This window comes from Periophthalmus magnuspinnatus, chromosome 10 (genome assembly GCF_009829125.3).
Source record: "Periophthalmus magnuspinnatus isolate fPerMag1 chromosome 10, fPerMag1.2.pri, whole genome shotgun sequence".
Classification (NCBI taxonomy): domain Eukaryota; kingdom Metazoa; phylum Chordata; class Actinopteri; order Gobiiformes; family Gobiidae; genus Periophthalmus; species Periophthalmus magnuspinnatus.
Genome location: NC_047135.1, coordinates 21054244 through 21075088, shown reverse-complemented (window position 1 = coordinate 21075088; position 20845 = coordinate 21054244). Strand labels below are relative to the sequence as shown.

Below are 20845 nucleotides of genomic sequence, written 5' to 3'. Positions count from 1 at the left end.
CCTTGTGATGTCATGAAGCGGTAGTTTTCAAGCAGCTACCGTTTACTGTTTGTTCTATAGAGATTGGCAGTTCCAGGGCTGAAATTATTCGAATGATTCTAGTGCAGTTGTATAGAGTTTAAAATCACAGTGGAGCACTTCATGTATTACCACTCGACATCACAAGGTAGAACAGTGTTTTCAGTTTGATGGAAGAACTCAGCCTAAAAATGTTGGGTTTTTGTGTTAAACATGTGTAAATGAAATAAAACACAAGTCTTTGTTATGATGAGGAAACAACATTAGAACAGATCAGGAAACAGCCTAATATGGGCCTTTAAATTGTTTTGCTTGAAATGTTGTCAAATGGCTCATATGTGCTCTCCTCCCAGGCTCCCCTGACACCACACCGGATCTGCTGAGCTTGAGCCAGCGCCTGTTAACAACAACGGACCTTGGTGAACAGGTCAGACGGGACCTCAGCCTCATCCTAGAGCAGCTCAAGAACTTCTCTCAAAGTGCTAATGTCACCCACATCACCAGGGCTCCAACAGGTAACAATGCATTTATGTTATGATGGTTTTCCTTGTCATAAGTATTTTTTTATGGAATCAGTCAGTCACTACATTTACATGCACACCAGGAAAACCGGATAACTGGCCTAGTCCAATTTACACAGACATCAAAATGCATGTAATTCCAAGTAACACATCAGGGGAAGCTGGAGATATCAGGAAGAGAAATGTGGACTTGCACAAGTCTGGCTCGTTTCGAATAAATAAAATGTTACATACAGCCAGCTATTATGGCCTAAGGCAAAGTTAGAACACAGTAGTGAAAAGGCTTCAACAAGAAGTAAAGACAGGAAACGAGAGACCCAGGTGAGAGCGGGTGACATAAAGTTGCCCACAGGTCACGCAACACACACAACAGCAGCAAGGACAGGAAATTACTTATTTAGTCTTTGGAGGTTGTCTTTTTGCTCTTTGGAGGTTGGCTTCTGTTGTTTGGAGGTTGTCCTTTTGTTTTGATTGGCCCAGGTCATAACTGTCTGTATCCTGTTGATTGGACAATGATGATGTAACTTCTCTTGTAACTGTATATAAACTGTGCATTTTTGAAGAGCGTTAGTAGATTTCTCCACTGAGGGGCAATACGTACTCTCATGTACTAAATTTACTGTTTGCACAACTTGTCTGCAGAGCTCAACTCCCTGGCAATTGGGGGGTAGTGTGTTTGGTCGAGTCCTCTTGTTGCTCGGCTACGAGTGTGCCGGTAAATCTATGGGCCTGGATACAGATTTAAGTTGAAGTTATAGATCTTCAACTTTCATTCTGAGTGGGGAGAACGGTATCTGGAACATTTTGCGATTAGCGTTGTTACAATATCATCTTGGCTCTATCCTAGAAATACCATCGCCGGCATAAGAGCAGGGCTGCTTACACTCCGCGTCTTTGTTAAAGATGTGTCCTCTAGCATATTGGACTGAGAAGGCAATAAACACCCCAAAAAGACACTTATACTGACTGCATCTCATTTGTGCCTCTCTGAGAAATCTCTTAACTGTTAGAAAGTTTTTCTTCTGACATCCATGTAGCACAGGGGTGTCAAACACATTTTCACCGAGGGCCACATCAGCAAAATGGCTCGCCCTCAAAGCGCCAGATGTAAAATAGATGTAGCTACTTTTTTAACTTGTTAATTAACTGTTTCTGTATTTATTGCTTATTCAAGTTTTAAATATTTCATATTTATTTGCAAAGATGTACGAATATGGCTGTGTAACAACATATCTCTTGATAAAATGACATGTTAAGACCATCATACCTTTTAATTTACCATGTCGAGGGCCACATAAAATGATGTGGAGGACCACATTTGGCCCCCAGGCCTTGAGTTTGACACATGTGATGTAGCAGGACTCATCCCGGATCGGTAAGTTCCCACTTTTTACACTCTTCATGCTGGGAGGTCATCCAGTCTTGTGTGGTTTTTGAAGGTTACTGTTAGGGGTCCATTGGGATCTCTCCTTCAGGAAAAGTTAGTTACGTTGCTCTACTGCTGCGGCAATTCAACACTGGCTGAAACTGGTAAGAGTGTGTCATATCCACAGTGAAACAAGTACTGTACCAACATGGGCTGAAAGGCCACTCTGCCAGAAAGAAGCCATTACTGCAAAAGAAACATAAAAAAGACAGATTACACATGGCATCATGACGAAAGAACATTATGTGGAAATACTGAAGCAACATCTCAAGACATCTTCCAGGAATTTAAATCTTGGGGGCAAATGGGTCTCCCAAATGGACAATGACCTGAAGCATACTGCCAAACTGGTTACAAATTGGCTAAAGAATAACAAAGTCAATGTTTTGGAGTGGCCATCACAAACCCTTGATCTTCTTCCTATTGAAAAGGTGTTCTGGGCATGTCCCACCGGGACATGCCCAGCGTGTCCTGGGAAGACCCAGGACACGCTGGAGGGACTATGTCTCTCGGCTGGCCTGGGAACACCTTGGGGTCTCATCGGAGGAGCTGGAGGATGTGTCTGGGGTGAGGGAAGTCTGGGAGTCCCTGCTTAGACTGCTTCCCCCGCGACCCGGCCCTTGATAAGCAGAAGAAAATGGATGGATGGATGGATGAAAAACTGTCACCCGTCTCTCCGTAACTGCTGCTATCAGGGTCATCATTTTGCTTTTAAAATGTTTAATCTATGCTACATGATCCTGGTGTTTTTATTTATCTCATCAAGATATGAATATTAATAATAGATCAATGAGGCGCCTTCTTTTTCCAAGGTCACTCCTGTGTGTGTTAGCAACAGGTTTGACTGACGGCATTGCTAAGTGCCTGCTCCTTGCTACCAAGGTCCATGCTCACGCGCTACACTGTTGTGTGAGCATGGTGTGTGTGTGTGGGTGTGGGTGTGTGTGTGTGTGTGTGTGTGTGTGTGTGTATATGTATATATATATATATATATCAGTAAGATAACATCAGTTTTTGGCCAGAGTCTGGTGTTGGGCTTTTTAGCCACAGTCAGTAGAATAGTAGAATCTTAGGTTGCACTCACAATGGCCCGGTGATGTCATCACGTGGTCCTGTTTGTTTATATGTTGCGCAGCAGTAACACTTTAGTACAGAAAATCAGTCCAGCAGCATGAAATATCTCTTAAATAGTGAGGCAAGTATGAGTCCTACTATGATACTTTCCTCCCTGATAAATATGGGACGATATTAAAGTTTAGACTCACGATTATTTATTGACTAAAATAATTACAGTTAATGATGTTATCATGATAATTATTAAACCAAGGTTGAATTAAAACACTTTTTTTTTTTTTTTTAATCACTAAAACATCAGTTACCATAAATTTTGGACTTGAGCACACCTGAACATAAGCTGCACCAGCTAAATTTTAAAAGAAAGTACATCACATGTGTCAAACTCAAGGCCCGGGAGCCAAATATGGCCCTCCACATCATTTTATGTGGCCCTCGACGTGGTAAATTAAAAGGTATGATGGTCTTAACATGTAATTTTATCAAGAGATATGTTGTTACACAGCCATATTCTTACATCTTTGCAAATGAATATGTAATATTTGAAACCTGAATAAGTAATAAACGTATATATATATAAAAAAAAAAGTATCATAACATGTATCATGACTATTTTGATCTATTTAGCCACAAAACAGCGGTTTATTATAACTGGGCTTGCAGCAAGCCGGTTCACCATGAATTGGATAATTTAATATTAAGTTAAAACTATTCAGCTAGCGCTAACCTAGCGATAGCAAAGGTGACACAAACACATACCATTATTCATACAAATCCAAACTAACACAAACTACATTCAATAGTTTATTTCACATTGTATGTTACTTACGATGGATATTTTCAGCTCAAGTTTGACAAGCAATGCAGGATGGTTGTCTCGTAAATGTGCCTCGAAGCCGCAACTTTTTTCGGCAGGCTCTGCAGATTGGTGGCTCATCTTGTTGGTCTTGTTTTTCAAAGCCATAATAATTCTACACATCAGACTTCACCCTTGAATAGACGTTATAAATGTGTGGTGTAATCTTGATCCAGATCCACTGCCCACTAGCCATGACGGTGACTGTGGGTGATAAAGAACCATCCCCAATTCTGAATAGGCCTCCTTTTGGGCAAATACCAGAGCTAACATCTAAACATTGTACATGAAACATGAGGCAGGCTGGTGCCGTAAAGGTGATTATAATCATGTGCGATGATCACGATCATTAAAAAATGTCATTTACGATTAATTGCGAACCTTTTTGCTCACAATTAGCGATATTATTGTATATTGTCCCATCCCTACTCCCTGAATTTATGGATTAAACAAGTGTGGAGCAGCTAGGGTTAAAGAGGCTTCAAAACTTCTGTCTGTCCACAGTCCTTATTGAAGGTGAATGTGGGTTTGACATGAGCTTTAGAGCAGAGTTCATTCAATTTTCTCTCATATTCCCTATATTCTCTGCGCACGAGACAGGACTCATTAACATAAATTGTGTGTGCGGGTACATGAGCAACTATTGGGGGTATTATATCCCATAACCTTTATTAATGTATTGTTGACAATAGCCCAAATTGGTTGGATCTTAGAGCAAGTCTAGAAGATTTTCAGTGTAGGATCAGTAGGTTCCTTCCACATACCTGGGTGCATGCTACCAGACCCATCACACTGAACACAGTTTGTTTGGATATAGATAATAGCTAATGTGCCTTTCCTGGTTTTTACAGAGACTCTGCGGCCAAAAGTCAGGGTGCAGGAGGAGCGCTTGTACAAACCCAATGTCTATCTGTACCTACCCCACCTGAGGGAGCACCCAGACAGCCTCATGCCCAATGTGGTACTCAGCAAGGGCCGCACTGGAGGTACTCTGTCTGCATGCAACCAACAACAAAGCTGGTTATACTAGAGCTGTGTGGAAGCTTCTGGTGTACAAGCTTCCATGTGTTAAACTCTATGTGCATAACTTGATAGTGTCTATGTTGATACCCCAATTATAATGATAAAATGCTCACTACACAAAATAATGGCAGTTTCTCAAGTAGTTCCTGTCTTATACTAGTTCTGATATAGATCAAGACCATTGTGAAACAGGGCATTGAAATGAGGAAGCAGGGCACAGAAATCATCAGCTGTGATGAAGGAGTGTTCCTGCTATTCCTTCTTGGGACACTCTTCTCCAATCAACACAGACATGTGAAGTTTAGCATTGGCTTGTTGTCATGTCATTTGTGTCCTCTCAGTGTCCATGGTTCTGGGCATCCCCACTGTGAGGCGTGAGAAGCAGAGTTACCTGTTGTCTACACTGGACTCCCTCCTGTATGACCTCAGCCCCTCTCAGTGCCAGGACCTCCTTATCATCGTTTTTGTGGCAGAGGTACATAAATTACGTAAAGTGAAATTTCTTGAGTCGTCAGACACCATACTTTTACTTCTACTTGAGTTGAATAAATTCAACTGTGTAATACTAATACTGTAATACTCTTGTTTGAGTAAAAGTTCCGCCCCACCCATTGCAGTTCTTAAAAAGGTACTGTAATCACAATTGAACATGTGTTGCCTGTGCCTTAACTTACAGATAGAGGAAACATAAAGGTTTTTCTCATTCTCAGTATATGGAGTGGCCATGCCTTATGTGAAAGTTCAGAACCTCACTGAGCAGCAGAGGCTGCACTAGCACTGATTACTTCTGGTCAGAGTGAATCCTTTTAGATTTAAACCAATCGTCATGCCCAATGTTTCTGTAATTCAAGGCATTAAAAGTGGCTGTGTAAACCTTCAGTCGTCCAGGTCTGATCCATAACAAAAGACGAAGTTTAAATCTATCAATCTATGAACTGGACAAATCGTTGTAAGAGTGAAGATATTTCACTGCTCATCCAAGCCACTTCTTCAGTTCTGGTCAGATTGCTGGTGGCCACTGCCTTATTTTTTTCTGAAAGGAGGGGCTAACTACACCGAAACTGTAAACATCTTTTGTCTCCAGTTTCATCTGAAACTACCCTATTCAACCCTTAACGACCCTGCTATTGTTCTCATTGTTCTGGATCTGAGGATGGAGTTATAGATGAGGAAAGATTATGTCTCAGGCCCCCATTCCTGTTTAAGAAAGGATTCTCTTTCCTAACAAAAATAGCTTCTGTAACTCCCCTCTCAAACAATTTCCTCTTGCTAAGATCTGAATTTCACTATCTTCAAAGGAGTGCTTTGTGGCTTTGAGATGGAGATGTACGGCAGACTAGGTTCCAGAGGAGCTCTCATGCCGGTGTTGGCACATCCTCTTATGGAGTAGCTGTTTAGTTTCTCCAGTATAAAGCTCACTGCACTGAATGGAGTTCTTTTGTTTATGGCTTGAGGTTTTGCCCTTAGGGTGAACTAGCCTTTGTCTTAAAGTGTTTGTAGTCTAGTCTAGTCTAATTCTCTGAAGTTTTTCAGACACACCCCCTGTGTAAGGGATGGTAACACCTTTACTTCTAGGTTCAGATTCCCTATTGTCCTGTGTTTTTAGCTCTCTTAGATCTATTGAAGGCCCACTTTGGATATCCACAAGCTGAATGTGTTGTTCCTCCTTCACTTTTCCCTCTGTGTTTATGGGCACCACTTGAGCTCTGTGTTGTAGAGTACGGATCACTCCGAGTTTGTGCTGCAGTGGATGGTGAATCAAGTGAATCAAGCAGCAGGTATTGGTCTGTGTGTGTGGGCTTCCTGAAGACTGATGTTGATGCTGTGGTCTTTTTCTAGAGCAGTGAGAGCCTTCCTTTCCTCTGATGTTATGTTGGAGGGAGGAGGTTTGGCGCTGCTCAGTGCAGCTGTTACTTTCAGTTTCAGGTCACCAGCTCTTTGACTGGGTACCCAGTCAGAGAGAGAGGTACTTTCCAAAGGACTGAACTTCTCTGTAACATCCAACCAGATCCCCACAGCAGGCTACATTACAACAGCCATTAGAAATAATAAGCCTACAGAGGTGGAAGCAACTATGCTTTATGTTGACAATATTACATGATTTGAACATTTGTGTTTTTTGTATAACCCCTTCAAATATATTTTTTCTAATTTATGCTTTGAAAATGCCAGATTTTGGTCATTATTTAAAATTGAGTCCTTCTAATTACATTAAGTTCACATGTTAAATCTATTGTAGTTATCTTTTAGTTGCTTTAGTAGTTACCCAAACCCAATATTATTACTCTTGCTTGAAAAATTACTATACCACTGCTTGTAATATTGTTCTTTAAGTAACAGGAGTTGATTAAAATGTTTGGCCGGGGACTTCCGGTTCCGCTAGCGAAAGGATGACAGCTTGATTCTCGTGAGCCCAACGTTTTTTGCAAATTAACTCCCAAAAACACACTCTCTACAAATTCTGGTGATACTGATTGAAGATGGAAACGGGAGTTTTGACAAGAAGTAAGAAAAATGCAAATACGAATGATGAAGACACCGAGAATCATGGCGAAAAAGGCTGCTCTTCGGAGCTAGCGAGAGCCCACGAGGGTGTGGATATGCCTACACCTGAGCCTACGCTCTGGAATATCCTGAATGAGATCCGTGATTTCAGAAAAGATAATAATGATCAATACTCGGACATTAAAAACGAACTGAGAAGAGTCAATGAGAGAATAGATGAAGCGGAAGAGAGGATTGAAGAGACAGAGACCGTGTTACAAGCAGCATTCACGCTAATCAAGAGGCTAACGGAGCGCCAAGCTAGCCTGGAAGAGAGGCTGATAGATCAATAGGGCAGAGCGCGGAGGGAAAATCTTCGCATTTATGGTATACCGGAGGACAAAGAGGGGTCAGATATGGTCAGTTTTTTGGATAACTTGTTGAAAAGGGCGCTGGATCTTCCTGCTGATCAGGCACTTGGAATCGAAAGAGCACACAGAGCTTTGACAGCCAAACCCAATAGCAACACTCAAGCTAAGCCGCGCTCCATCGTAGTGAAGTTTGGCAGCTACCGCACTAAAGAGGAGGTCATCAGGAGAGCATGGCAGAAAAAAGAAGTGTATTGTGACAATGTGTGCTTCTTTGTTGATCACGACTTTCCCATTGAAGTGCTAAGAAAACGCAATGAATACGGAGAGGCCAAAAGGGTGCTGAAAGAGAAGCGTATTAAGTTTCAGACTCCATATCCAGCCAAGATGCGTGTTTTCTATAATGAAGGCACGCGCATTTATAAAGACGCGGCAGAAGCAAAGAGGGATATGGCATCCCGGGGGCTCCCTGTCAGCCTGGTGAAATCTCTAACTGCCCTCGACCAAGAAGAAATACGGCTTTTGTCCACCTGGTTACCTGCGAGGGGCCGGCGCACCCAAGGCGGAGACGGTCATCGCGGCTCGGCGGGGGAGACAGCGCTGCAGGGAGACGCGCACGCTCGAGTTAGAGAGAAGCTCCAGGAATTTCGAAGGCGCGCCCATACAGAGGACTAACGGATCCGGATCACTATTCCAGACCTATGTCTATTAAGACAGGTTATCTTTTCCACTTTTATGAGAAACGCCATGACTATTAAGGTAAATACACAGTCAAATCTGGTTTTCTTGCTCTACTTCTTTTTCAAATTTGCTACTTTTACCGAGTCGGGACTTAAAATGCTCCCTTATTTCTTCTGTACAACATCTTGCTAGTATGTGGACATATCATAGGGCCCCACCTTCTCAACGAGGTGGGACATTCCCCTATCTGGACCCACACCACACAGGGTCCTGTAGGGCTCATTTAATACGAGCCTCCGCCTTGGAAGCACCTGTTATGTTCTGTTATATTTTGTTCAGTGTTTTGTCATTTTTATTATTTGTGTTCTTTTGCTCTTTGGGAGAGAGCTTGTTGGTGCACAAGTTTAAACATATAGGAAGATTTATTTATTTTATTTTCTGGTTTATTTTATACGCGGGATAATTATATTATATATTTAATACACTATGGGTACAAAAGATATTAAAATAGTTTCTTTTAATGTGAAGGGGATCTCAAGTGCAGCTAAGAGAACCAAAATATTATCAAAAGTTAAACGTGAAAATGCTCAAATTGTACTTTTACAAGAGACACACCTCTATAGAAGGTTGTTTGACTTAATGATTGGAGCACCGGGGACTGTAATCTGTGGGGGTGACTGGAATATTAGGCTTAATCCTAATTTAGACACATCCAAAAATATACCCACAACGGCACTGCATAATAAAGTCAATAATTTAATGGGAGAGTTAGGCATAATAGACCTTTGGAGGGACTTTTATCCATCTAGTCGCGACTATACGTTTTATTCTCATCCACACGATACCTACTCCAGAATAGATTACTTCTTTGTGTTAAAGAAAGATCGTTATCGAATAGGTAGTTGCGCTATAGGCTCTATTGATTTATCTGATCATGCCCCTATTTTCTGTACAGTAGATATTGGAGATACACCACGAAATACACTATGGAGACTCAATACAAGTGTTTTAAACAACCCTCAGTTTGTGGCTCAGATGAGACAGGAAATAAAATGTTTTTTGGAGATTAATGATACAGGTGCGGTGGACCCAGATATAGTGTGGGATACTCTAAAAGCTGTAATGCGAGGGAGAATTATCTCTTGGTGTTCACACAACAAAAAAATAAAACAGATCAAACATATGGATCTTAATAGAAGATTGAAAGACCTTGAAATGCAACATAAAGATAAACAGTGCCCAAAACTTTTAGAGGAGATGAAAAAAACACGAAATGAAATAAATCTGTTTTCACAAGAAGTTGAAAAAAAGTTTGTCTTTGTGAAACAAAAATACTATGAAGCAGGCCCCAAAGCTGCAAAAATACTCGCAAGAATATACAAAAGACCCAACTTTTATCTTTCAATTATTCACCTCCAAAACAAATTCGTGACAAATATGTTCTTAATTGGGATCAACAAATACTGAAATATTTGGGTATTTATTTACCAAAGGATATTGCAACACTGGCAGAAATTAATTACAGCCCTTTATTAATAAAAATTAAAGAAGATATCAGAAGATGGAACTCGGTTTCCTTTCTGAGTCTGAGCCACAGAATTGAAAGTGTGAAAATGAATATACTCCCAAGATATCTTTTCTTATTCCAAGCTCTTCCAGTGGAAGTTACTTCAAAAGAATTCTCAGAATTAGATAGAATAATTTCTAGATTCATCTGGCAAGGAAAAAGGCCCAGGGTTAAATACAAAACTTTACAGCTTTTAAAAGGAGAAGGGGGCATGGCCCTACCATACTTTAAAGGATATTTTTATGCTGCACAATTCAAGCCTCTTATTAATATGTGCTCCCCGAAATTTCAAGCTAGATGGAAAGATATAGAACTTGCAGATAAAGATCCACCAATACATGCAGTCTTGGCCCATACAAACCTGGATTCTTATATCAAAGATATTAAGAATCCATTTATTAAAACTCAATTAAAAATTTGGATGAAAGTAAAAGGAGAATATCTGTTAGATGATAAAATACAAATCATACAGTGGTGTGCTTTTGATCCAGGATTTAGGCCTAACTTAATGGACAATACTTTTAGACGATGGACCCTAAAAGGAGTGACAACTTTTTACTCACTTACAGAAAATGGTAAATTTAAGGACTTTGATAGTTTGAAGACGGAATACCAGCTTGAAAATAAGGACTTTTTTAGATATCTGCAATTGAGGAATTATTTTGATCATAACATTTGGGTTAAAACAGATCTTAATGATCCAATACTTGCAATATTCCTGAAAGCTTATAAGAACAATACAATCAAAGGGGCCATTGCTAACTTTTATAAAGGATTTTTGGCAAAAAAGTTGCATTCAACAGAATATATCAAAGAAAAATGGGAGACTGAAGGAGGACTGATAATATCAAATTATGATTGGCTGAATATTTGTGAATCTCAATGGAGGTGTACTAATTTAATTGGAAATGTTTAATGCGCTTTTTTATTACGCCAAAGCAAAAAATACATTTTGGGGCTGGGAATGCTGGATGTTGGAGACAGTGTGGGGCTCAGGAAGCTGATCATTGGCATATATTCTGGGACTGCCCAATAATACAACCATTTTGGGTCGAATTCCACAGGACAGTAGTAAGTATACTTAAAGTAAAAGTAACATTACAATTTTCAACTCTTTTTTTGGTCATTGTGTTAATCAACTTCAGCAAACAAACAAATATTTATTCCAAATTTTTACATCAGCCACTAAAAAGGCAATAACAAGACGTTGGCTTCTTACTGAGCCCCCCACAAACTCAGAGTGGATAAACATTGTAAATGATATATATGTAATGGAAGCGATTACCTTCTCAAGAAACCTGTTTTCATTAAGTTATGGTCTAACTGGGTAAAATACATTAAGCCTTTACGTCCGGACTTTGTGGAGATCCGGCCCAACTAGCGCACCCTGCTGTAAAAGAGATGACCCCTCACTCCCGCGTCAGCTTTGATACTTAATTTTTCTTTATTTATTATGTAGGTCAGTGCAGCATTGTTTTCTCTCTCCCAGTGTATAAAGTTCTGTTTTAGTATAATTTTTGTGAAAAAAAAAAAAAAAAGACTGTGGATGGATTTTATGTTTGGTTTAATGTTTTGCACCTTGAATGTTTCCCACTGTCTGAAAATAAAGAATTACAAAAAAAAAAATGTTTGGCCACCATACCAACCTCAGCAACTTTAGCTGCATGTTGTCTTGCTAAGAGTCAGAACGTTTGCACCTATCACTGGTCAATACCCACTGATAAAACACTCTAGTCACTGTGAAATGCCCCCAAGAACACTCAAACTAGGGTTGCAGTATGTGTGAACCATGACACAGTGGTGCTGCTTATGTGTGCAGTTTTACAAATTTAAATTCTGCACATCTTGTAGTGTGACTTCTGAAAATCTTTGAATCACCATGTTTGACACAAAATTCTGACTGATTCTTTTTCTCTTTCGGACTAATTTTTTTTTTCTTTTCAGACAGACAACAATTATGTAAAGAGCTTAGCAGAGACAATCAGCACAAAGTAAGTTATTATGTAAGTTGTTATTTCAATCTTTATTAAAGAGGGGGTATTATATATATATATATATATATATATATATATATATATATATATATATATATATATATATATATATATATATATATACATACACACCCACCCACACACACACACTGAAAGCATGATTTTACTTTTAAACCTTGTGTTGATTATTTTGTGTCTTAGCATAAAGGTGAACTTGTTTCTCTGTAGGAATGTGACACAAAACTTATTTTAGGATGTCTCCACTAGAACCAGTCGCTTCGGTCACTGGATACTGGTATTCCTCTTTAGGTTGACAAGAGGTCTAGCAATACATCTTTTCAGTGACTGCAGGCACCTCTTAGTGACGCATTCTACCTCTCTGTAAACAGCTAACCATACATCTCTTTGTGACCTTGTACGGATAGTATGTAAAATTAGTTAAGTCCTTATAAGACCTGCCTTCTATAGATAGTACCTTGAAAAGGCTTTAAGTACTGGAAAACTCCTCTGAAACATAACGCATGTGCCTGCTGTCTGTAACTTCATTCATCTGATCAGATAAACTTCTTTCAACTCTCTACCTGGTCTGCGATCTCTTCCTTCACGATTTCACACACACACACACACCCACACACACACCCACACATATATCCACGCTCGGGACCCTGGGAGCTTGAGGGTTCTGCGCAGTATCTTTACTGTTCCTAGTGCAGTTTTTCGGGACTGAGATGGCTGACGTTTTTCCTGAGATCTGCTGTAGCCACTCCTCTGGTTTGGGGGTCACTGCCCTGAGTGCTCCACTCCACTGATGCCTTCACCTTCCAGGCCTTTTCCAGCTCTTCTTTGAGCCGCTGGTATTTCTCTAGTTTCTCATGTTCCTGATGTTCCCATCACTTGGCACTGCGATGTCCACCACAGTGGCTTTGCTCTGTTGTTTATCCACCACCACAATGTCTGGTTGATTTGCCATCACCATTCTGTCAGTTTGTATCTGGAAGTCCCACAGAATCTTGGCTCGATCATTCTCCACTACCTTTGGAGGTGTTTCCCATCTTGATCTTGGAGTTTCCAGTCCGTACTCTGCACAGATGTTTCTTTACACTATGCCCGCCACTTGGTTATAGCGCTCCATGTATGCTTTCCCTGCCAGTATCTTGCACCCTGCAGTTATGTGTTGGATTGTCTCAGGGGCCTCTTTGCACAGCCTACACCTTGGGTCTTGTCTGATGTGGTAGATCTGGGCCTCTATCGCTCTGGTGCTCAAGGCCTGCTCCTGTGCAGCCAGGATGAGTGCCTCTGTGTTGTCCTTCAATCCAGCTTTCTCAAGCCATTGGTAGGATTTCTTGATATCAGCCACTTCAGTTATGTTCCAGTGGTACAGCCCATGCAGGGTCCTGTCCTTCTATGATGGTTCCTCCAGCACCTCTTCCTCTGCGCTTCACTGTCTGACAAATGTGTCAAACTCAAGGCCCGGGGGCCAAATGTGGCCCTCCACATCATTTTATGTGTCCCTCGACATGGTAAATTAAAAGGTATGATGGTCTTAATGTGTCAGTTTATCAAGAGATATGTGGTTACACAGACATATTTTACATCTATGCAAATGGATATGCAATATTTGAAACTTGAATAAGTAATAAATACACAGAGTTAATTAACAAGTTAAAGAAGTAGTTACATCTATAAAAAGGTTATAGATGTCATGCATGCATGCTTGAGTATTTTAGCAATCTCTCCCAGGCACTTCTAATGCTGCGTTCAAATCAGGGCTTCAGGAGTGTCGCGTTTACATGCAAGTCTATGTTGACACACATCAAGGCCATCCTGCATTTCTGCGGTGTGTTTTGAGTGTTCACGTGTTGGAGACTCTGTTCACATTCCCAAAGCTGCCAAAGAGTTGTAAAAAACAAACTTTTGGCGTTTGATGTCAACCAATCAGAGACTACGCTCCAGTGATGTAGCAACGTCATTATCCGGAGGACTGAGAGAGCCATCAGCTAAAAAGTAGCAACAACTTAATTTTACTGGCTGCACCAATTAGTCTAGGCAAGTCATGGACCCAGACTCATTGCTTCTGAGCCAATCACCTCCGTTGATTGCTTTTCTGTAATAAATACACTAAAGCCACTCAATGTGGCCTGCCATTGTTCACAAAGAGACTGGGAAAACAAAACATCCAAAATTTCATCATCATATATAACCTATTTGCAGGAACAGTGCTGTAAGCACTTGAGCTTCTCTTAATGGGCTTCAGATGAAGTCTGCTGAAATGGTTTCACTTCACAGAAATGACAAAGCAGTGATCAAAGCAAAGGATTAATTTTTTTGTTTACTACATTCCACATGTGTACATTCATAGTTTTGATGCCTTCAGTGGAAATCTACAACGTAAATAATCATGGAAATAAAGAAGAAACAAATGAAAAAGTGTGTCCAAACTTTTGGCTGGTAGTATCGTGGCATCATTGTATTGTGACTTGCTTCTTGTGTGTTCACAGTTTCCCAAAAGAGGTGGAGAGTGGGCTGCTGGAAGTGGTCTCTCCATCTCAATACTACTATCCCAACTTCACCTCCATCAAGGAGACGTTTGGAGATTCCAAAGATCGAATCAAGTACAATGACATAATTTATCTTTAACTAGACAAAAGCAGTAGGCCTGCCATGATAGCACATTTTAAAGACCATTGTGTTGCTACTGAAAATATCACTATGAATAATATTGAAACTGCCAGGACAGTTCTGTTTTTTTTAAATTAACAATATCTTAAAAAAAAAAAAAACTGCAATAAATTGCAATTTAGAACTTAAAGCCACAGTATGTAAAGTTTTAACTTTTTTTTTAATGTTTTTATTGCACTGAAAAATGTAGAAAAACATATGTCCTTACTGTGAGCAGGTCTTCCCCTTGCTTGTTTCCATGGAAATGTTGTTCCTTTTCCACAGTATGGCATAAAGCATATCTATCTATATATCTATTTTAACTTTCTATTCCCATGGAATCTCAGAACATTACAAGCTGTAGTTATTATAAATATTAGTGAGTCATGTTAATGTTGATATTGATAGTTCATTAACAATTGAGCTATACTGATGAATTATTAACAAGTTCCCTACAAATGAAGGGAACTTACTAAAATATTATTCCAGCTAGTGGATAGATAACACAATCACCACATAGCTATTTTCTATCAGTCTTTTAACAGCTCAATCTTAAGTAACAAGAGTGGTATATTCATAATAATAATGTTGTCATAATGCCACTGTGCTATAGTTACTACAGTGCTTGTTAAAGGCAATAGTGTGGAGAGTGGGACACAGCTTGTTGTGGTCCTCCTGTCCTTCCTGTGCCTGTGTACTGCCTGTGTGCGCTGACAGAGTGTGTTTCAGATGGCGGACCAAACAGAACCTGGACTTCAGCTTCCTTATGCTGTATGCACAGGACAAAGGCACCTACTACGTGCAGGTGAGGTTTTTTTTTATAAACCACTTCCTCCCAGGCTACATTTCTGTCATGGAAAAGATTTGTAAAAAATATGAAACAAGCAATTCAATTCAATTTATTGTCATTGTCACAGAAGAACAACAAAATTGTGTTTGGAGCATCCCATAAAGTGCAAACCCATAAATAATAAATACCCCTTAAACTCAAGTGTAAACATTAACCCAGTGTGGCTTCAGTACAACATGAGACAGTTCTTGTAGCAGCATGATGGTGTCAAGTAAGGTGCACAAAACAGGGACATACAGACAGGGACCTGAGAATGATGACAAAATGCAACAATGCAACCAGTTCAGTGTTATTAAGAGTTGGATGTGGTTTTTGTCCGTGAGAGGGGGGCCGAGAGGGAAGAGGGGCAGAGTTCAGGAGCCTCACAGCCTGTGGATACAGACTGTTGGCAAGTCTGGATGTTCTGGCCCGTATGGACCTGTACCTTCTCCCTGAGGGCAGCAGGTGAAAAAGATGGTGTGCAGGGTGATGTTGGTCCCACAGGATGTTGTGCACTCTTCTCAGACAGCGAGTGGAGTAGATGGTGCTGATTTCTGGCAGAGTCGTTCTGATGATTCTACCGGCTGCTTTCACCACCTGCTGGAGTGCCTGCTGGTCAGCCTTAGTGCAGCTGGAGAACCACACTAAAAGTCCATATGTCAGAACGCTACTGATGGCACAGTTTTGTGTGCTGCACACACTACTGGAGCACCTGGAGCACAAGAACACCTATGCTTGGCTCCTCTTTGTAGATTACAGTTCGGCTTTTAACACCATCCGGCCATACAAACGTAGGTCCAAACTTCACCAACTGAGACTCAACTCCTCTCTGTGCAACTGGACTGTGGATTTTCTCACTAATCGTACACAGAGTGTCAGAGTGGGCAAGAACACCTCCCCCACCCTTGTTGTCAACACCGGGGCCCCTCAAGGGTGTGTTCTGAGCCCTCTGCTATACACTCTCTTCACCCATGACTGTCTTTCCTCCTCTGTGTCCAACCTCATCGTTAAGTTCGCTGATGACACCACAGTGCTCGGCCTTATAGCCAACAATGATGAGGTTAACTACAGGAGGGAGGTGCAACACCTAGAGTCATGGTGCCACCACAATAACTTGCTTTTAAACACTAAAAAGACCAAGGAGATTATTGTGGATTTCCGCAGAAAAAGTCACCAATACCTGTGTGATGTTCAGCCACTAGGTAAAAGGGTGTGTTTCCATTAGAGATGAGTAAAACAAAGTAGCACTCAATCAACATGATATCAGGATATTGTTTCAGGGGTGTTACCTTTTCTTTTACTTTGTTTGTTTATTTCTTTGAATTTTCAATTCGGCCACTCATTCAAGATTTCCTTGAAAATAATAAAAAATTGTGGTTTGAAATACCAGTCAGAAAGCTATATGATTTGATTATCCATTCAGTTCTGTGATTCTTGTAGGTTGCTCAATGAATTCAGAAAAAAATGAGAGGGTCCATAGTATGTTTAAGTGTTTTTCTGTCCTTACACTCGTTTTATATGGTTTGATGTGTAAGTAATGCCAGCAATTGTTTATAGAAGTAAATTTTTGCTGAGGGCAATACATTAGCTCAAGCACCTGCCCCTTTGCCTTAAGAGCCTTCGTCGTCAGCATTTTTTTTAGGTTTAATCAGCTGGCCTGGGCCTGTACTATAGAATGACAACTGCAACTCTGCTCCCCCCCTCTCCTACCATCAGGTTTTAGCTGCATAAAACCGAAATGCTGATTCTCCATGTTTAGTCCTAACTTTGGGCACCAGCAGGAGGCTGGTCCCTGAAGTCCTCAGAGTGTGAGATGGTTCATATGGCCCTAACATGTTGGAGAAGTACTTTGGTGCTAGGCCATGGAGAGACATGTACACAAGCAAAGCTGCTTTTAAGTCTGTTATCTGAGCTACAGGAAGCCAGTGCAGAGACCTGAGCACAGGACTTACTCTTACTTCCTGGTTCTAGTCAGGACCCGAGTAGCAGCGTTCTGGATGTACTGCAGCTGTTGTTACCGCTTGTTTGGAAAGGTCAGTGAGCAGGTCATTGCAGTAGTCAAACCAACTGGAGATGCATTGATAAGTCTCTCAAAGTCTGGTTTTGACAGTATACCTTTGATATTTTCAATGTCTTTTAGATGGTAAAAAGCTGTTAATGCTATTCATTTGATGTGACTGTTAAAGTTCATTATTACCCCTAGACTTCTAGCCTGATTTTAACTTCGTAAAGAGCTAAACTAGTTCTGCTGTGTCCACAGCTGGAGGATGACGTCATCGCCAATATAGACTACTACAATGCCATGAGGTCTTACGTTGTCCAACAGGAGTCCAAGACCTGGCTGTACCTGGAGTTCTCCCATCTTGGCTTCATAGGTCAGACTCAACATACTCATATGCAGCACTCAATTTGTCCACTAATAGCTTTCATCATAGTTTTTTTTTTACTGTCACTCAATAATCACAGAGCAAACTCTCCTCATTAAGCCAGATTCATGAGAGGATTTTTTTTTTTGCTTGCTTTTTTCTATAAGTGATTGTGGTGGGTCCTCTCATGTCTGGGGTCATTTAGTAGGTCCAAAACCTCAAATTGCAAGGTCCAACAGTTTGAATATTAACAGTTGTCAACTGTGATCAACTTTAACAGGCAATCAGAGCAGCCAGACTGTGACAATGATGTCTAGTGACGGCTCTTGAACAGTAGAATAGCTTGTGCACTTTTTCAATTCTCATCACTGCTATGCTGATTGAAACAGTCTCCTTAGATTCAGAACTCACTGTGGAGTGAATACATCACTCCTGTCGTCTTTATTAACAGAATTTAATCCACTTGGTGGTGGTCTGAGAGCTTCTGTTGGCTTTCTTTGTTGAAAACATTGGTCTCCATTGAGGGAGGACACAGAACTCAACAAATAGAATATACAGTATTTGCATAATTTCTGTGGTTTAAACCAAAACTGGCAAAAAATGTGTTACTTACATCACAGTAATGAATATAAAATTAAGCTTTCCCGAATGAGCATAAGATGACAAGATGTGTGAAGATTTTATTGTAAAATTGTGACTGTGCTGTTTAGGGAAGCTGTTTCGAACCCGCGACCTTCCCATGATCGTGCGTTTCTTCCTGATGTTCCACAAAGACAAGCCCATCGATTGGCTCCTGGACCATATCCTGTGGGTCAAAGTGTGCCACCCTGAAAAAGATGCAGTAAGATTCACATTATATTCTGCTCTTGTATTAGGTGAGGACAATAATGACCAAAATGAATATGTGGGTATTTCTTTGGATCAAAAGCGCAGTGGAACAACCCAATAAATTGCTGGATCATTACTGGTTACTGGTTACATTACATCTATCTTTACAGCTGATGTCATCAATATTACCTGGGGATGTGAGGCTAACTGTAGGCACTGCTTTCTCTAAAGCTCTGTTAGACTTAATCTGAGTTTCATTTTTGCACAAACTGACCAGAAAGAATGGACTAGGAACTATAACAGGTAACCTGATTTATGCTCTTAAACAAGTTCCTCTCAAACAAGTTCCTCTCAAGTAACATTACAGTCACATTCTAGTTAGCATTAATTCACTCTCACCTTTTATGTTGAGCATCAAACACCTAAACATGACCATGAGCACAGGCCCCTTAAAATGTGTCCTTAAAATCCATTTTGTGTTTTTCTTAAGTTTTCAAACAGTCTAAAAGCTTTTTTGTCTGTGTTAGCTATTGTGTGCATTGTGTCACCAAGGTAACTGTTGAACAATTCTACCACAGAAGCGCATGCAGAACACCCCCAGCTTAATGTCACTGCAAAGTATAAATATTGTCAGAAAACATTTAAATGATTGCTAAGTTTAGTATTTAGCATCTTAAAATCTCCATTGGTTTAACATTAGGTTCCCTTAAAATTCTATGTGATGTCCCGAGCTCTATAACAATATTCATATAAGACAATATTTCAACACAGCATAAGGAATGTGCTAAATGTGCCTCTAAATTGGTTTTGGTTGAGGTTCAACTGTTGCATAAAATATCTGTCTTTAAAACAGAACTAGTTCACTTTAAACAGTTTGCAGTGGTCCAAAGTTATTCCTCACTTACCATTCCCAAGCATCGTAATTATTCACTGCATTGAGTTTATAAGCACTTTTTACAACTTTCAGAGGTCAGAGTGAAGTTTTGACATTATGGTAAAGGTAACAACAACTAGCATGCTAATGTGTTTAGCAACTTCCTGATTGGTGGACGATAAAAACACTCCATAATTAGATGCAAACAGCACATAGTGGACTTATTTTACCTGTAACTTCTTCTTTAAGAGGCTCTTCTGTCCTCCACTCGTTACCTGTATTAATGGCACCTGTTTGAACTCGTTGTCAGTATAAAAGACACGTGTCCACAACCTCAGTCAGAGTCCAAACTTATGCTCACTATGGCCAAAACCAAAGAGCTGTCAAAGGACACCAGAAACAAAATTGTAGATCTGCACCAGGCTGGGAAGACTGAATCTGCAGCTTGGTGTGAAGAAATCAACTGTGGGAACAATGATTAGAAAATGGAAGACATACAAGGCCACAGATAATCTCCCTCGACCTGGGGATCTCACCTCGTGGGGTCAAAATGATCACATGAATGGTGAGCAAAAATCCCAGAACCACACGGGGGGACCTAGTGAATGACCTGCAGAGAGCTGGGACCAAAGTAACAAAGGTTGCAATCAATAACACACTACGCCGCCAGGGACTCAAATCCTGCAATGACAGACGTGTCCCCCTGCGTAAGCCAGTAAATGTTCAGGCCTGTGTGAAGTTTGCTATTGAGCATTTCGATGATGTAGAAGAGGACTGGGAGAATGTCATATGGTCAGATGAAACTAAAATAGAACTTTTTGTTAAAACCTCAACTTGTCATGTTTGGAGGAAAAAGAATGCTGAGTTGCATCCAAAGAACACCATATCTACTGTGAAGCAGAGGGTGGAAACATCATGCTTTGGGGGTGTTTTTCTGCAAAGGGACCGGGATGACTGATCTGTGTAAAGAAAAGCATGAATGGGGCCATGTATCATGAGATTTTGAGTGAAAACCTCCTTCCGTCTGCAACGGCATTGAAGATGAAATGTGGCTGGGTCTTTCAGCATGACAATGATCCCAAACCACACCACCTTACAGAAAACAAGGGTATATTATTTTCTATCATAATGGAATTTTTTTTTAAATTGTTTAAAAATCAGACAATGTGATTTTCATTTTTTTTTTTTTTCTCATTTTGTGTCACAGTTTAAGTGTATGAAAATTACAGGCCTCTCTCATCTTCTTAAGTAGGAGAACTTGCACAATTGGTGGCTGAC

At 40.4% G+C, this 20845-nt stretch overlaps 1 protein-coding gene across 1 annotated transcript in view; it reads left to right on the top strand.

Annotated features, from left to right (window-relative positions):
• Nucleotides 1-20845, top strand: part of zgc:154054 (Alpha-1,3-mannosyl-glycoprotein 4-beta-N-acetylglucosaminyltransferase B-like) — a 61143-nt gene that overhangs the window by 7713 nt on the left and 32585 nt on the right. Inside the window, exons 2-9 of the mRNA XM_033973611.2 lie at nt 372-533; nt 4747-4881; nt 5260-5393; nt 11963-12009; nt 14511-14624; nt 15400-15475; nt 17760-17874; nt 18576-18706. Coding sequence (XP_033829502.1) covers nt 372-533; nt 4747-4881; nt 5260-5393; nt 11963-12009; nt 14511-14624; nt 15400-15475; nt 17760-17874; nt 18576-18706 — 914 coding nt within the window. The remainder of the gene's footprint in view (nt 1-371; nt 534-4746; nt 4882-5259; nt 5394-11962; nt 12010-14510; nt 14625-15399; nt 15476-17759; nt 17875-18575; nt 18707-20845) is intronic.